This window comes from Pseudopodoces humilis, chromosome 8, assembly GCF_049639895.1.
Source record: "Pseudopodoces humilis isolate 2021_Gansu_Grassland_sample_001 chromosome 8, ASM4963989v1, whole genome shotgun sequence".
Taxonomy (NCBI): Eukaryota; Metazoa; Chordata; class Aves; order Passeriformes; family Paridae; genus Pseudopodoces; species Pseudopodoces humilis.
Window position 1 is genome coordinate 16237117 of NC_142207.1, and position 17043 is coordinate 16254159.

Here is a 17043-nt window from a genome sequence, read left to right on the forward strand (position 1 = left end):
GCAGCCTTGTACATCAGTGCAAGCTTATTTATGCTGCCAAGAAGCTGAAGAAAGCAGCATATTGTTTTGTGTAACACGTGGTGGTTTGGATTGTTAAATTCTGACATGAAACAAAATGAATTAGTTCATATCAAGTTTTGTGCTGCCAAGGCAAGACTAACTTCCCATACCCCAAACTAGCTCTCCACACCCATGGCAGCCTGGGTTAACACCAACACACTGCAGGGTGTAATACAAAGCTGCATTCTGACACCAAGCATGCTATCAAAGCTGGCTTTGCCACCTTCCAGATGATATAGAAACTCTATTGCTCGTTGTTCCAGTTAGTTTAAACCCCATGGTGTGCTTTTTGGCAAAAGCCAGAGATGCTGTCAATCTTTTGGTTAAATTCCAGTTAGATATCTGCATTCTGCCTACTTATGTTCCCAATGCAATTTCAGCAACACGCAGTGAGCTTCCCTGGAGCCTTACCTTGCAGTGTATTGTCACAACAGGCTGTTTGCTACCCCTTTTCATCAGTGAGATTTAAACTCTGTATTGAAAGAGTCATCTTCAATCTCTTAAAGAATTAATGTGATCTCTGAAGAACTACTGAACACTTCAGGAACTGACAGAATGGACAGACTAAATCAGTTAAGTGCAATCATAGCCATTAACTAATTAAAATAATTGAAAAGGGCATCTCTTTTCTAGTCACAATGACATCTACATACAAGCTAGGAAAAAATTTTCTAGAAATTTCAGTTTCTGAACTGTCAGTGCCTCTTTAATTTTCTTAAGATGAGGAGTTGAGAAGTTATGTGTCTGCATTGCTTCTAAGTTCTGCACAAAAGCTTTGTCTTAATTAATGATGAACTCTCCTCCCTCTGCCTATCAGCCTTCTGCTCATTCATGGGCATTATGCTTATTAACACTGCTTAATCAGCTGACTTTATATTTCACTTTGGTTAGAAATTAGCCTCTTAATTGTAAAAAATTAAAGTCTGAAATATTTTTTTTCAGTGTCTGCTACCACACCTTCTCCCACCACAAACATGCTGGAATCTGAATGGCTGCAGTTGCAGTGAGTGATGAAAATCCGTGAACGGATGCAACCAGCTTATCTAGAGGAGTTCTAATTTTTTTTTTTTTTTCCACAGCTGCAATTACTTCATTGAAAATGAACCCTCTCTTTGCTCCCAATACATTCAATAGAACATAACAAAACACAATTAGAGTACTGGAACATGTAATTAAGTGCTGCTTCAAGCTACACTAATCAATGGAGCTTATTTCCACAATGTATAATTTTTTAAGATGCTTAGTATAGTTGAATGGTCATCTGTAAGCTTCCCTAGTTTCTCCAGGCAAAAGGGGAAAAGCTGCTTTTAACTCCATTTTTGTTTTTAAAATAAAGGCGAACTGCCAGCCAGCACTGTGCATGTCAGCTTCGCCCCGGCTTGGCTGCGCCACCGACACCGGCTGTCTGCCAGCTTCACTGGAGGCAAATGCATTGAATACACCAACCACCAGCAAGAATAAAACTCATCTAGGAACAAGAATGGGAAAAAAAACCCCAAACCAACAAAGGTAAAAAGCACTTAAAATACAACATTCATGTATTTTATAGAATCCATTATGACTTTTGGGGGAACGCAGTATAAAGGAAAATATACATACCTTTGCATTTGTTTGTAGTTTTGTCCAAAATAGCCTTTGTGGATACAATTTTCCCATACCTAAAATGTATTATACATGTGTAAGGAAAATGAGAAAAGAACATCCTATTATAACAGTCACACAAATAACTTTATTACATATCCTAGTACCCTTTACTCTATGCAAAATTAAACAATCTATAGACCATATAATTATGGAATGCAAACTCATTCATAGATGGAAGTGACAAGATCTACAATTTCAGGCACAATCTTGTTCTATTTGCCCTATATTCTCAGTGGCATCACAGAATCACAGAACAAGCCAGAAAACAGTGCTTTATAGAAAAGAATTCCATGCAGTTAAAACGCCAGTATTTATAAGACACCATGTTATAGTTATAAGCTGGGACTCTCTCAGTATACAGACCAGTTAAAGCAAACCAGTTGCCCTGTCAGTGCTAGGCTTGCTGGCTAGCACAGTATGGAAAGAGAAGAAAAAAAAAAATAGAGAAAAACACAGCAAAACCCCAACTGACAAACACAAAAATATTACATCTGATTTAATATTATTCTGTTCTGGAATGTGGTCAATGCAAGACTTATGAAAGCTGATCAACAAAGTTGGCAAAAAAATTCTGTACATTTCTGTAAAAAAAAAAGCAATTTCAACTAAAACAAAATCATCCCTCAGGAAAGTTTCAATTCTCTTATTGCTAGTTTTTCAGCTTCTTAGTACCTGGTAAGCCTAGTCTGTTATGCAGCCCAAAGGTGAGCACACAGAGATCTCAGCAACTAAGCTTGGGAAACAGGTAGACTGTAATCCCAGCTATAAGAACAATGGCTGTTTCTGAAGCACTCTGCAAAGCTTATCAGAATTAGGTATTTTGATAATTTTCAGAGCAGAATTTGTTCCTGTTCGCAATTTCTCTTGGAATTAAAAGATCTCACTTTCAATTTAAAAACAGCAATTCTCTTGGCCTGCATCAACAGTGGGACTGGAAACGGAGCACAGGTTTCCCAAGCTCCTTCTCACATCCTCCTCTGTTTGCTTGTCAACTACACTTGTTAGGGTGCTTTGAGCACAGAAGAAAAAAATTATGCAAAAGGAGTTTGCTTTCACTTGAGAATGTAATGTAACTTACTACACTAACAGGTGTATCTATGCACCGTGTGCTAAAAGGATCTTTATCATTGTACAAAAACCCAAAATGAACAGAGAATTATGAGAAATCTTATCAGTACACAAGAGGAGAATCTGGGGGAAAATGAACTTTCGCCATCTTACCTGCTAAATAGAACTTCAACAGAGTGAGTATAATTTCAAAAAATATTATGTCAAAAGACAGCTAACTACATTTCTTCAGTAGCTGTGTTAGTCTTAACAGTTCTTCAAAATATATTAGAAGCCTAATAAATTGAGCTTAGTTGATTAAGAGTATTCAATTAACTGTTCATTTGCAAAAACAAGGCCTATTTACAAAGTATCTTCCCCACACCTTTCAGTGTAGCTGTCACTCTTTGTGACCAGTTTCAAGACCCTGCTGTTTATGCAACAGTTATTGGATAGCTTCAAATACTTGCAAGAGAGTAAACCCGGGACACAAGCCACAAAAGCGGTGGCGTCCTCTTATCTGAAATTGTGAGCCTCTACACTATACTGTACTCTACTCCATATAAAATAGAACTACCTATCCATAGCCTAAATACATACAAGCATCAATGAGAATCACTGCATGCCTAAATTTACCATTTTAGAAGCTGTAATAAAGCAATAGAAATTGTGCATAATAGTTGGAGCAGGTACTTCCTTACTCACACCACATACTTTCCAAATATGTCATTCCATTCAGAAAGCTTTATAGTCCCTAAGTCAAAAGTTTTCACGTTTCCTCCAGAATTTTTCTGAGTGCAGAGTAAATGTACATGCTATAAATGAGAGAGGCAAACTGCTCAAGGTGCTTACACCCAGCATGACATTTGACAGCCAGCATTCTCCATATCCTATCAGCCTCCCTAAAGCTTCTTAAAGTGAAGGGGCACATAGCCTTTTGTGGGAGAAAAATCCCTGAAGGATGATCTTGTCTCTGCTACTGTGTCAGTTCTTGAAAGTGCAGAAAGTGGTGGTGGTGAAGAACCAGATCACTGGGTGTTTATGTAAGCACAGTGCCCCGGCCAGCTGTGTCAAGGCTGCCTTGGACCGCTCCAGCCCACGGTGCTGATGCTCACCAATGCCTGAACAGGTCTCTGCACATCTGTTCTTAACAGAAACGTTCTGGACCACTTTCCTTTGTGCAAAGACGGCTTAGTGATTTATTGCACTGTCCTAGATAGCACGGCTCCTGCAAAGAACCAGCCACCATGGAAGGCTGCCAAGAAATTTCAGCAGTGTGAGTCTAGGAACAAACTGGGAACCAGTATAACAATAGCAGCTATCGCCAGGATTTCTCCTACGATTTTCCCTCCCATGTGTGAGTTGTTCTCCACTGGCATGCCATGAGGCACAGAAAAGCAGTTTACCCACCCTGAGCCTGGCTAGCAGGATGCACCCCCTCCTTGTTCCCAGCATGTGGTCTGGTATCAAGGGAATTACTCCTTGCAGTTTCTCCCAAATGCTTCCTTCAAATTATGACCATTGCAAAAACTTTTCTTCCCCTTGAATTCTACAGTCCTTATACTCTGCTTTTAACACTAGTTCCTGTCTTCAGCTGCTCATTTGTTGGATGCAATTGCAGTCAAGACCCTGCAGAAATCAATGAGCTATAAAACACACCAGTCACGATACAAACCAGTATGTATTACTTGTTTACAAAAAGGATTATAGCAAGCAAGAGAAAATTTGTATTCCAAAGATGTCTAGGATATTAGGTCTTGCCTGAAGATCCTAACTCCTCTCAAAGCCTATATACATTGAGTTGTCTAAGACACCTGCTGAGGGTTCTCTCCTGCTCCACAGCCTTACTGCATGCTTGGTGAGATTTTGTACCTAGAGCAGAGCACTGTTCCCATGGCTGGCAGAATCACTTCTACAGTGATTGGCAATTGCTCACTCCCTCTCAGATGAAAAAGTTTTTTAAAACATGCTCTCTTTTAAATTAAGTACCAGTCTTAAGAAATAACTGCTAATCTGGCTGGTGACAAGCAACTAGGTATTTCTTACTAAGTGGGTTATTTTTCTCCCCAAAATAACAGCAGCAATAGAGAATTCTTTTTTTTTTTTTTTTTTTTTCTTCTTCCAAGTGCTATTAATACATTCTTCAGTTTGAATTATGTTTGGAGATGGAAAGATGTTTCCAGCATTGCACCTCTTTTCTATACAGCACTTGTAGCAAAATCTCAACTCACACATTGAGGAAGAGAGGGCTTGGGTACAAGGCAGGTAAATAACTGCCAGGGTGCACTGGGTATGGGATTAAAAGGGGTGTGCTCAGTAACTGCCTGTGGCCCAGTGTTGTGGTACTGTTGTGGTACAGAACACCAATACAAACATCTGTCTGGACAGAATATAAAGAAGAAACATGTTCAAAGCCAAGCTAGGAAGAAATGCAGTACAGCCGCTAACAGGATAGTGTTTACTACTGCTCATTACATATTCATAGCACAGAAATTAAAAAATAACCCTCACTTGCTCATGCTGCCCCAAAATCTACTGCCAGGCAATAAGAATGTCAAATTCTGCACTATACCTTTGTCTTAGATGCTTCTGAAGTAGAAGACTTGAAGCGAAGCACCACCAAAATTTAATCTTTTTAACCATATTGTTTGGCAACATGGTCAAAACCAGTGCAAAAAAACATCCTGAGAGATTCACTGCAAATTGCTAGGGATACATTTGACATTGAAAACACCTCTGAAGCCTAATTTTGGCAACCTACACAATGCTGAAGGAAAACCAAGTACATGCATCAACCTGAATTGCTATTTATTTTTCTCCCTTTGTACATCTGGCAGTATAATGAACATACGTGGAAACATGAAGGTGAAAAGATGCAATCATAAGCATGACAAAGAATGGGGAATGAAGTAGCTTGAAAATCTCTGCCCCGAGTGCTGTTTAGAGTATTGAAAAAACTTATCAGTGTGTGCATTAGGGGAGGTACAGTAAGAACAGGCAGCAAGAGGCTTGATAAGGTTTCTCTGGAATGAATTGTTCAAATCTTTGATCACAACATAATGTAATATAGCTCACACCACCAAGCTTACAGTGCTTCCCTTTGCAGTACTTTCAACCTGTCTTCCAGCTTTTGCTGTGAAGGATTTTCCACAAGATGCTGACTTGGACAAAAATATGCCAGAAGGATCTCTGCTACCACGGAAAGTCCTTGCCTTATGCTTAGGTCCTGCATCCTGAACTGTCCAGAACTTCGTGTTGAACATGAACAGTGATCTCCCTTTGCCTAAGTCCAGTCCATCTGTAAAAAGAACATTCCTAGAGATCCTGCAGTTACAGTTTGCATTACTGTAGTGTTGTCAGAACTCCTCTGATATACAGTAACAATGCTGCATATCTTCTGTGTTTGTTCTAGATTAATTTTTACATCTTAGCATCTTATCACTCCCCTTCATGAAATGCTCTTATTTTTAAGATCCAGAATCATGTGGTAAAACCAGACATGGAATTCATAACTGGTAAGTGGCTCCAAATAACATGAATTCACTTTAAGGTGGAATTGTGAAAAAGAACCTGTGTGAAGGCAAAATGTTCTGATAGGAAGCCAATATTCTCACCAGGTGACTCAAAGACTGGAGAGAGCACAACAAGCAGATGTGGCATGAAATGTCACAAAAGAGAGCAGATCAATTAATCCTAAAATATAATGCAGCTGCTGAATAGAGGCATATAAAACAAATTATAATTTTGACTAGGGTAAGTAACTAGATGAAAATGCATAAAGCAAATACTTCCAAAGCAATTCCTATAAATTAATTGTAACACTAAAAAGAAAAAGCAGGTGGGCCTGCTTAGTCTGTAAACCAGCTTTAAAAATAAGAGGCAACAACAGAAACAAAAAAAATATTTCTTATTCAAGATGGCCTTGCTCAGCACACAGCACGGTCAGTGGGTGTCTTGCATGTACTCTAAATGTGGCTAATTCTTTCTTGAAAGCAAATCATGTTGTCTTTCAGTATGACCTCGAATCAGTGCACGCAACAGACTTCTGAAAATCAGTGATGTGCAAATTTTGAGATCCTCACCTCCCCAAACCAAGAGTATTCTGTTTTGAACACTATGGCTCAAAACATTTATATGCAACTGATGGTCTTACTAGCCAGGCCCACACCACCATCTATCCTGCTTGTAGAGTGGGTGGAAGCCACTCCATTCCCAGGTGAGACCTGAAGAGGAAAAAGGCTAACAGCCCATGGGAAGGCCTAATCTCTGCTGAGTTCCCAGCTCCTCTATAACACCTGGTGCAGAAGGAGCAAAGAAAATTCCCTGGGTCTGAGAAAAAGAGCCAAGGGAGTTGTCAGCAAGAGCTGACTTGGTACAGCTTGCTCCTGTTCCCCACTGATCTTCCCATGTTCAGGACATTTCTAAGCCAAAAGCACAGCCAAGGGAACATGATCAGCCCCATCAATCTTTTCTCTTGGATCCAAAACCCAAGCACAAAAAGTTTTATCTGGCTCCCATACCTCTGCCCCTCTGCTGCATTTTGGGAACTGGTGTACTGAACCTTAAGCTAGCTCTTGGTCCCTTTTAAGCTTAGACAAGCACAGGGAGTTTTTTCTCTCTTTGTATCAAAATTTCAATTTTCCAGTAAGGGGAATTTCAGAAAACAATTGCCAATACAACATTACTAGAGTCCTTATGATAGACTACTCTGATCCCACTGTTTAGTTATGGGTAAATGTTTCTTACAAAAACTTGATAAAGAAATTTATTCAATCCAGCAGAATACTGAGTTTAGAGAATAGAATCAAACCATATGGTTTCCATTTTTAAATTCTTCTTCACCACATCTATGCCCTTGTTCAGAAGGAAACATTGCTGAGAACATTTTGTCTGTATTTTGTTTTCTATTGTTGGAAGACACACTGTTCTCTGAGAAACTCTTTGGAATACTCAGTTTCTTCAAGGCCATCATGCACCTAAAGGTTTTCTACCAGAACATAATAAGCATCTACCACCAAAAGCTAGACAAATCATTTTAAGTGCATAATTAAACATTACACAAAAAGTTGCAGTTATACTTTTATATTTTTTATTTTCTGAGTTAATGGGTATGGATATTCTATATTAGTATGAGTTCAGTTTTGAAATTGTTATAGATTTGGCTAATTTGTTTGGTTTAGTAAAGTCTCCTTTCCTAGCTTCAGATATTCAAGCACTGGGTTAACCAATGCCACCAGAAGCGCCCTGTCAGGCATTAGACCATATTTTCCACTATATGCAAAACAGAACTTACTTGAGTACCTAAATTAAAGTGTTATTTTGATGACATGGTGTTAAATAATCATGTGGTTTTGACATAAAGCTAGTTATTAGTTGGACATAAAGAAGCTAGTCATTAGGACTAGTTAGTCCTTTCTTACTAATTGTCCCTTTGACTCTCTGGTACTTCAGAAGAAAGATGGTCTTTTCAAAATACCCAAATATCCAAGTAGTTCTCATTCTCATTTATTATTTTATTTGGGAAATAAATAATAACTCCAAATAAATTTAAAAATTAAATTAAAATTAAAAATTTAAACAATTTTTTTTTTGAGATCTGTGTGCTAAAAATAAGAAAAAAGATCCACCAACTAAAAAAGGCCAAAAAAACTCTAGGCTCCCAGAAGCCTTGCCTTTACTGACAGATCGATATTCTTCTATACTGCTGTAAACTCTTCATTAAGATCAGCAAAGCTTTCTTCACAAGATGTCTATGTTTAACTCTTCTTTTAAATTTAATTTCTATTTTCAATGAGAAGCAGTGTATGTCATCATCATTACCAATACAATTACCAACATCTCCACTGTGCAAACTACTATTATTTTGGTCCAAATAATTTTTTCTTCAGTCTCAGTAGGTTACAATTCCAGATTTCCCTTAGAAGCAGCAAAACCAGACGCAAGCCCAGATATTCTCTCATCTCTTACAGTTATCTGTCCTCACAGGAGCAGATGCTTTGTACAATGGACACAGACAATTTAGTAAAGTGTGAACAAATGCCTTCTAAGTTTCTTGGACGATATTAATTTCAACAGATAAAAAAGCAGTATTTTATGAATAAGTATTTGGTTTGTAGTGTACAGGCTCTACACAGATGTAAATGTTCCTCAGAACTAAAAATAACGAGGAATTCAAAATCCTAGTGGACAGTGGAGTGACACACAAAAAAATATTTTGGAAATCATTATTTTTCAGCTACTCAATTTTTTTTTTTTTTCCCCAAGAGTAGTTATTTCCTGGTTTAGACAAAGATAAGATGTGGTGACAAGGAAGATGTGTTTTTAGAATCAGGAAATGTTTGCTTCCTTCTGCTCTTGCTTTGTAGAGATGTGAATAACCTCAAACCATTCCTTAGAAGCTGACTGAAATTCAAGGGCAAAGAGTCCTATTAGCATCCTGCAGCAATTTCTATTACATTTTCTAAAGGTTTTTCAATTAATATGATCCCTGTTGCACAACAAACCGATTATCTTAAAAGCAAGACCCACTGCACAATGTCCTTTTATTCAGCACAGCTGAGGAAGACTTCAGGTTTTAATGTCTCTGGGCATTTTCAACATTTCAGAAATATTACAGCTGACACTAAAGCAGCTTTCCCAGTGTGGCTTTCTAGTGTCTTAATGAGCACACTTTCAACAGCTTCCTGCAGAGGTGTTTTCTCCATCAATCTTAAATCAACAAAATTGTAAGGGCATGTTTATTTAGTTTCACTTTATAAGGTTAAGAAAGTTCCAATATGTGAAAAAGAAGTTATTCTTCAGTACTATGAAGACACGGTCATGGGGGGGGTGGGGGCTGAAATTCAAAATAATCCATTAAGTATGTGCACACATACACACACACCCCCAGTCCCAGGAAAAAGCTTTTGGAGTTGGAGGGGAAGGCTCTCATATTATGCCCTGTCAGGCATCAAGAAGAATTCTGCTGATGCTGCTTTGAGAAAAAACACAACAGCTGTAGAATCAATTTAAAAAGAGATTTGAAAATGTAAATATAAAAATCTTTACATTAGGGGGTTTGGGGGATTTTTTTAAAAGAAATTTTAAAATTCTGTTAAAATTAATTTGAAAGAAAGAAAAGGCAAATTCTGAAGGATGAACCTATAACTTCTATTTTAGGCTCTGACAAGTTTATCAGTATCTGCAGCCTCAGCCGCTCCACTGAGGATGTGAATTCAGATACTTGGCAGAGCTATGATTAATAATCACCCTCTCTTCAGGGAGAGATTTTTGTCAAAGCCTTCAATCTTGGCCTATCCTTGCTCAGCTGCAACATGATTTTTACTACTAAACATATGGCACCTAATTTCCATTTAATCTTCCATAGGCTAACAAGAGAATGCTGCTCAACATTATGGTAGGGAGAGACAACAGCTCCAGACACTGAAAAAGGAGAGGGCAATAGCAGCTAAAGTGGCAGAGTTGACCTCTTGCTCTGCACTGGAGATCAGCTTTCATATTTCATAGACACCTAAAGATTCTCATCAACCTAATGACTCTTACGAAAGCCAGAATAGGAACATGCTGGTCCTAAATTTGTTGATTGCATAGCTGTTTTAACTGCAGACACAAGATGTCACATGCTGTGAAGAAAAATGGAATTTCAAGCAACAAATTGTGAAAAATGATCCTGTTCTGTGCTTTTTGCCGCTTCTGCCCCTGCAGTAACCCAACCTGACTTCTGACAAGCTGAGGTGTTTCGCATAATCTCTGAACCATCTGCTAGGCTATCTGTCAGTTCAGCAGCCTTGTTACTTTACAGTTTATAGGTTAAGCAGGGTAAATAACCAATCAGAAACACAAACAGATTTGCCTCTTTGACACACTTTGAAGTGCAAGTATTGTCTAAGTAATCATAGCTTGCTTACTCCTAAATAGAAGAAAATAAAATCAAAGTAATACATTAAAAAAATGTCTATTCCTTCAGAAAATTATATTGTTTATTATAATTTTTACAGTTTATGAAATCAGTAGTACAGCAAAACTAAAATGATTTTTCCTAATTTTTGCCTGCACATTTAAGAGATTTTTCTCTTCACCCATTTAAAAACACACATATGAAGTATTTTTAAATGTGTAAATGATGCAGAGTTATGGTTTTCAAACATCTGTTTTGCAGGGACACAATTGCTGGTTGACATTAAAAATGCTGTTTCATGCCAGAGATCTATTGAGTTTGTTAACCAATGAGAGTGAGAGACCACTCTGGTTTTCCGTATAAATTATGTGGCCTTGTTCCTTTCAGAAAAATATTTAAATATGAAGTGATGTGTGCAAATTAGATAGAATGGTTTTGAAACTAATTTGCTACTATTCTGCTTCCAATACAGAATATTGTAATTTATGTGAAGTGTTCTCCCACAGAAAGCATTACAAAGTTTTACCATAATACAGGGAACTGAGGATTCTTTACATGAAAATAGTTTGCAGTTATTCAGATAGTCACAAACAATAAATATCAGAATTATCATAAATTATCATCAATCAACTAACATGCATTAAGATGATCCAAACAAGAAATTGCCAGTATATGCTACAACATCAGAAAAATCAAGGAGTCTGCCTTAAAAAGCAGGCTGCACTTCCTAATCTCTACTGTCCAGCATCCAGTTTGGGAGTTCTGGAGAACCCTGACTTTACAAAAAGAAAAGAAAATAAAGAAAAAAAAATAAAAAAAAAAGAGAGAGAGAGAGAATTCAATTAAAAGATATTTGGAATTCTCGGCTAACTCGATTTTCAGTACTACCATTACTCTTACTTAAAAAAACACAGGATAACCTAGGTTTTCTGCAGCAATTTACATGTACAACTACTGACAAGGCTATTCAAGTATATGGGAAGAGGTTACAGTTTCCTACTGTTACAAGATGGAAGAACAAAACCATGTTAGTTAAGAAAGCAAATAGTCTCACCTATGTTTTCTTAACTTAGTGCTACAAAATGGACACAAATTATGTGCTGAAAAAAATCTGCATTTTACACATAATTGAAAGCTTGAAATAATATTATTTGCAAATAAATTACCATAGCTTCTGTGGCTCCCAGAAAGAATATAAAAGATATGAAGGCATAGGGTTTCACATAGCCACAAAAGATACATTTTTTTTAAATTTTATTTTTAATAATAATCCATTTGCAAGCATAACAAGAAAGTACCAAAAATTTTCAAATTACAAATCTGAAATGTTATTTCTACAGTCTAGAGCTTTCTTTTATCCTTTTATTTATACTGAGAAATGATCACTACTAAGGACAGTGATTTGGGAGGATGAGAAATTAACCCAGATGAATGATAATATGTATTTACAAGCCAAGCTCATGGCAGGTCTGCAGATGTGCACGTACTGATCTACCACTGCTCACTGCTTTAATCTGAAAGTATGGCAGTATTTCCACACTCAGCCATAAATTCTGACAAATTTCAGCCTCACTGATTTTGCAGAGCCTACTCTAACAGCTTGAAAGAATAAAACTATGAAGACATAACAGAGCAGCTCTTGTTATTCATAACTCTTTCCTCTTCCCTCTGTTAAACAGTAGGGATCAGCCTGGGACATAAATGAGTCTCTCTACCTGAAGACCTTTTATTTTTCAATTCCTCCTCCTCCATCCAAGGAGGCCAAATTCAGTCATTGTCAGCATATGATGCATTGTCCATTGTTTTGGCTATTCCTAAACATATTTCTTTTTCTTGTGTGAGGGAATTAATGAAAAGGCAAGGGAAAAATAAAATAATTTATCTATACTTTCCAATACTTTTTCTCTTGTTTAGTCAGAACAGTATAAATCAAAATGATTTAATTATCTGGCTACAGGCTTAGCTAGTGTGAGATTATCTCCTCACTGGGTAGATGGGCATACACCTGTTAAAACCACAACCTTATGTACTTGCAAAAGATAACTCTAATTTATTCTTGCATTTGAATTTCACTTCTGGTGAAGGTTGCTAACCAAGTCTTATGCACTCAGTTTAAACAGATGATGTCTCAAGGAAGCCATCAGTGTAGAAAACCATGAGATTGAAGAATGCCATAAAAGGGCACTTTCAACCACATCCCAATCCCTAAGCCCTGACCCATCTGCCAACTCTGAGCTACAAAAAAATGCTTCACATATTGTGAAATTTACGTATATAAAAAATATATACATCTATATGTACATGCATACATAATGCTTATTCTTGCATTGAAGATGTTTTGTTGCTGGTATAATGCCTAGCACTGATAACTTTTTTAAAATACATCAATGTACTTTGTATGTTTTCCTTCCAGTTTTGTAATATTAAGACAATTCTAAAGCCAACAGGATTTCCATGACTCGGCCTGCTGGGTTAAAGTACACTATACATAAAGACAACTGTTTGTCCTTACCTCTATCTTGCACTAATTTAACACCCCATCTCAGAAAGTGTTGACTGCCTCTCTTCTGTCTGTAAGGCAGGAGAGGAAAAATCCCTGTATGTTCAAATAACTTCCAATTTCTCTGAACTGCATTTTACAGTGGTTCTTTCACAACATACTCATAGTAACATCCTGCTTTCAACAGCTATTCTATATTGGAATTAACACCTTGTAATGAAGACACTACAACAAATAAAGTATGAACTCCTTTAATTTCTAGTAACTTAATGTCAATCTTATTAGAACAGAGCTAAACGGACAAATTACTCAAAATCACTGGTAAGCCTTCCCGATGCCTTGTCCCCTTAATAGCTAGCACAGCATGTAGACTTTATCTCTATTCGAATCTGCTTCTGTAGTCTCAAGTCCCAGCTGTGCTGAATAGCAAATATCTCCATTTCAATAGGGAAGATGGCTGTACTAAAGTAGCTCTCTCCAGGGGTCAATATACTTCAGAAGGGCATTTAAGTGGCTGTATGTTATTGAGCAGAAATATCAGCTCACATATTATTGATTGTAACTGCATGGCTCTGTTGCTTCAGTAGTATTAGGTGCTGAGACAGGGATAGAGGAGTGTTATGCATTAAAAAAAAATACTATCCATCTGTTGCCAAATTTTAGATAGATGAGCAATCACAAGCTGTAACACAAAATATAAAGCACAGCCTCTGTGGCTGATGTGTCAGGGTCATATTCAGTGTCAGTTCCTCAGTTTCACACTGCTTAGATGGTCTTTTGAATATTGACTGAAGCAAGCAGGAGGCAGAGTTTAATTTCTGCAGTTTTCAAAGGGTATGTAATGCATACTTACATGAAAATCTGCTTTTGGTAGCTTAAATATACCCTTTTCTTTAAAAATGTCATTAACCTGTTCTGATCCCATCACTGCAGCAGCCCTGGAGAACTGAAGGCCTCTGGAACCACTGCACCATCAGCCCGTGAGCCCAGAGCTGCAGCCAGAGTTGCAGTCACACATCCTGGGCACCACCAGACTGCCCTGAAGAACACACAGAGCTGGCTGAAACTCATGTGATCCCCAGACCCTCATCTCCACTCACTTGCATGATGACTATGTCAAATACATCATGGAAGGGCAAGTCCAGTGTCCCAGACTGCACTTTTGGCAGTGTGCCCAAGAAAGCACCTGGATCACTGGGCTTCACAGTGAAGTACACAGATGACAGAAGTTAATGCTGGCTTAGCAGGGAAAACTCAACCCAAGAGCATTTGTGCAAAGGTGGGAGTCAGCTGGGCTCAGAGAAAATTAGGATCCTCCAGTTGGTTGTGTCAACTGCAAACCCGGATGGAAACTACATTAAGCAGAATAAGACATATAGTCAAAGTTTCTTAAAAGGAGCGTCTGTGGGAGTTTCACAAACCCAGAACATCAGAAGCCACAGAAGGGACTAAAAAACACGTTCTTACACAGAGTCAAGAAAAATCAATCAAATGCTGTGTGAATGCAAAGCTGACAGGCAAGCCCGAAGTCAGTAAAGTCAATCCTGTATCGCCACCTTTCTTGAATGGATTCAACATTATATACCAGCAATGAAGCTTGTATAACATGATCACTGTGTTTCTGGGCTTTACTGACCTTTTTGTTTCAGAGAGCCTGAGATAACTAATTCTTTGCCTGCAAGAGGGCAGCAGAACAAGCTTTTCTCCTAGAAATGATAAAGTACAATAGGAAAGAAGTCGTAACTTCTGAAGATGAATCTCCATGCCTACACTTCAGGTTTTAAAGTAGTTATTTTTCTAATTTTTTAAATTTAATTAAACAAGATGCTTGTAACAATTCAAACAGAAACCTTAGAGTACTTTATATGAAAACCACTCAGAGGCAGGGAAATGTAATGGATACAATTATCACATAGGAAAACACTGAGAATGGAAAGAGGCAACAGCTACACTCAGTGCCAGAGAGCCACCCCCTAGTAAAGAGTTAAATAGTATCTAGGTCACTCTAAAGTCTTTCCTGCACACCCTCATCCCACTGCATATCGGAAACGCCGTGTGGGAAGGCCAGGGAACTAAACTCACAGACCAAGTATGACTCAGACTGCAGTAATTCAATGATACTTTTATTCCCTTAAATTATACTTGGGATTAAAAGAATCCACACCCTTAACATGAAACCAAATCACAATGAAAGGAAGAAACCACAAATTAACAGACCTTAGTGTTAACAAAAGGTATCTAGAAACAAATTAATTATTAATGGCAAGGACCAAAACCTCTCCTGTAACATACTACATGGTCAGACCAGCAGAAGGTGAAGAATTTGAACCCCAGTCAGATGCTCTTTTGAAAGCCTAGGGAGGATGATCTCAGCATTAGGAATGTCAGAGAACTGCCCGCCAAAAAAATTAAGAACTGTTGTAGCCAAATGCTGACCTCTACCACTAGGGGAAAGCAACTTGAGAGAAAGAGCCCCACATTTCCTCCACCACTGAGGAAGCTGAACTCAAGAGTTGTCAAATATCTTTGTCACAACCATGAACAAAAGTACTGGATCCTGAAGAAGGCAGAACACTAGGGACCCATATCCAAATACAAATCCAGCAAAATTCTTGAGGAAGAATTAATTTTTTTGCAAATTCTCTCCCCCTGAAAAAAAGCAGAAGTTTGGAAAAGACACTGGTAAGCAAAAGCAAACATAGCCCTCAGAAATACTCCCTCCTGACTACAATACAAAATTCTGAAAATTTACTCTTTCCTCTGCACTTTAAGCTGCTCCCCATCTCTCACTTGTGGAAAGGACAAAACAAGGCATGGTAACTACCAGAAAATGACGAGGAAGTCTCAGACGCCCTACAGGCACTCAGGTATCTTCTATCACAAGAACATGAAAATCTTCACAGAGAGAAACAGGAATTAATTTCTCCTTTTTCATGGCAAAATATTAAATAATTTTGTTGTGGTGATATAAATAGCAGTGGATGCCTTCTTCAGAAGAGTTTCTACTAGTATATTATTATACCATTATAAAGAATTGAGCATCTGGCTTTACAGCTGGATATTTTGATGTATTCTGGTCTGTTTCTAATTAAACTATATGTTTTTAAATCCTGTGAGATAAAGAAACTAACTATGTTCCCAAAGCCTATACCCACCACTAAGATACTAGTTCAAGTAACCACTTTTCAAAGTCAAGTTTTGCTACTGCTCACCTTTCAGCTACATCCAGACCAGTGAGCCTGTGCTCCCCAGATTATCACCTTGACCGCAGTTCAAGTGCTGGATGGGAAACAACTGATCAGCGGCAGTCAGAGCTGTCCCCTCTTCCTGAGAGGGCCACTCTTTTCAAAATATTTAATGACATTTGTGAAACTGCGTAATTCTATGTGAGTGTCCTAGACTTTAAAGATAACTAACAAATATGTGATTAATGAAGAAATAAATAAAAAGGGTGGAAAAAACCTTCAGAATTTCCCATGGAACAAAGTAATATGCAATTCCGTTGGGAAGAACAGAGGACTGGGATAGATTCTTGTGTATTTTTAAAATGTCATAACTCTGAGTATTTGGAAGATGTTCAAAAGGAACTGATCGTAATTTACATTTAAAAAGTACATTCATGCTGAGGCCTTGTATGATGATGGACTTTTCAGCAGCAGTCCTGGTTTAATAGTCTTTAACTGCTAGTACTGTACCTCTGTTCTGAAGTGTGGAAGCCCTGTAAGCTGTCACAGAGAAAAGGGAACAGAAAACAAGACTTTCCCTCTCATTATTTGAGATCTTCAAAATGCATCACACAGACTTTTGGCAACAAATAAAAAAGCCTTAGCAATAAAACTAAGACAAAGCCTTCCATAAGATAAAAAACATGTAGCTTCAAGTATGGGAAATGTAA

At 37.9% G+C, this 17043-nt stretch overlaps 1 protein-coding gene across 3 annotated transcripts in view; it reads right to left on the bottom strand.

Moving 5' to 3' along the window:
• Window positions 1-17043, bottom strand: part of RBMS1 (RNA binding motif single stranded interacting protein 1) — a 141738-nt gene that overhangs the window by 37515 nt on the left and 87180 nt on the right. For all 3 annotated transcript variants that reach the window (XM_005519732.3, XM_005519731.3, XM_014249446.2), the window contains exon 3: window positions 1660-1718. In XM_005519732.3, coding sequence (XP_005519789.1) covers window positions 1660-1718 — 59 coding nt within the window. The remainder of the gene's footprint in view (window positions 1-1659; window positions 1719-17043) is intronic.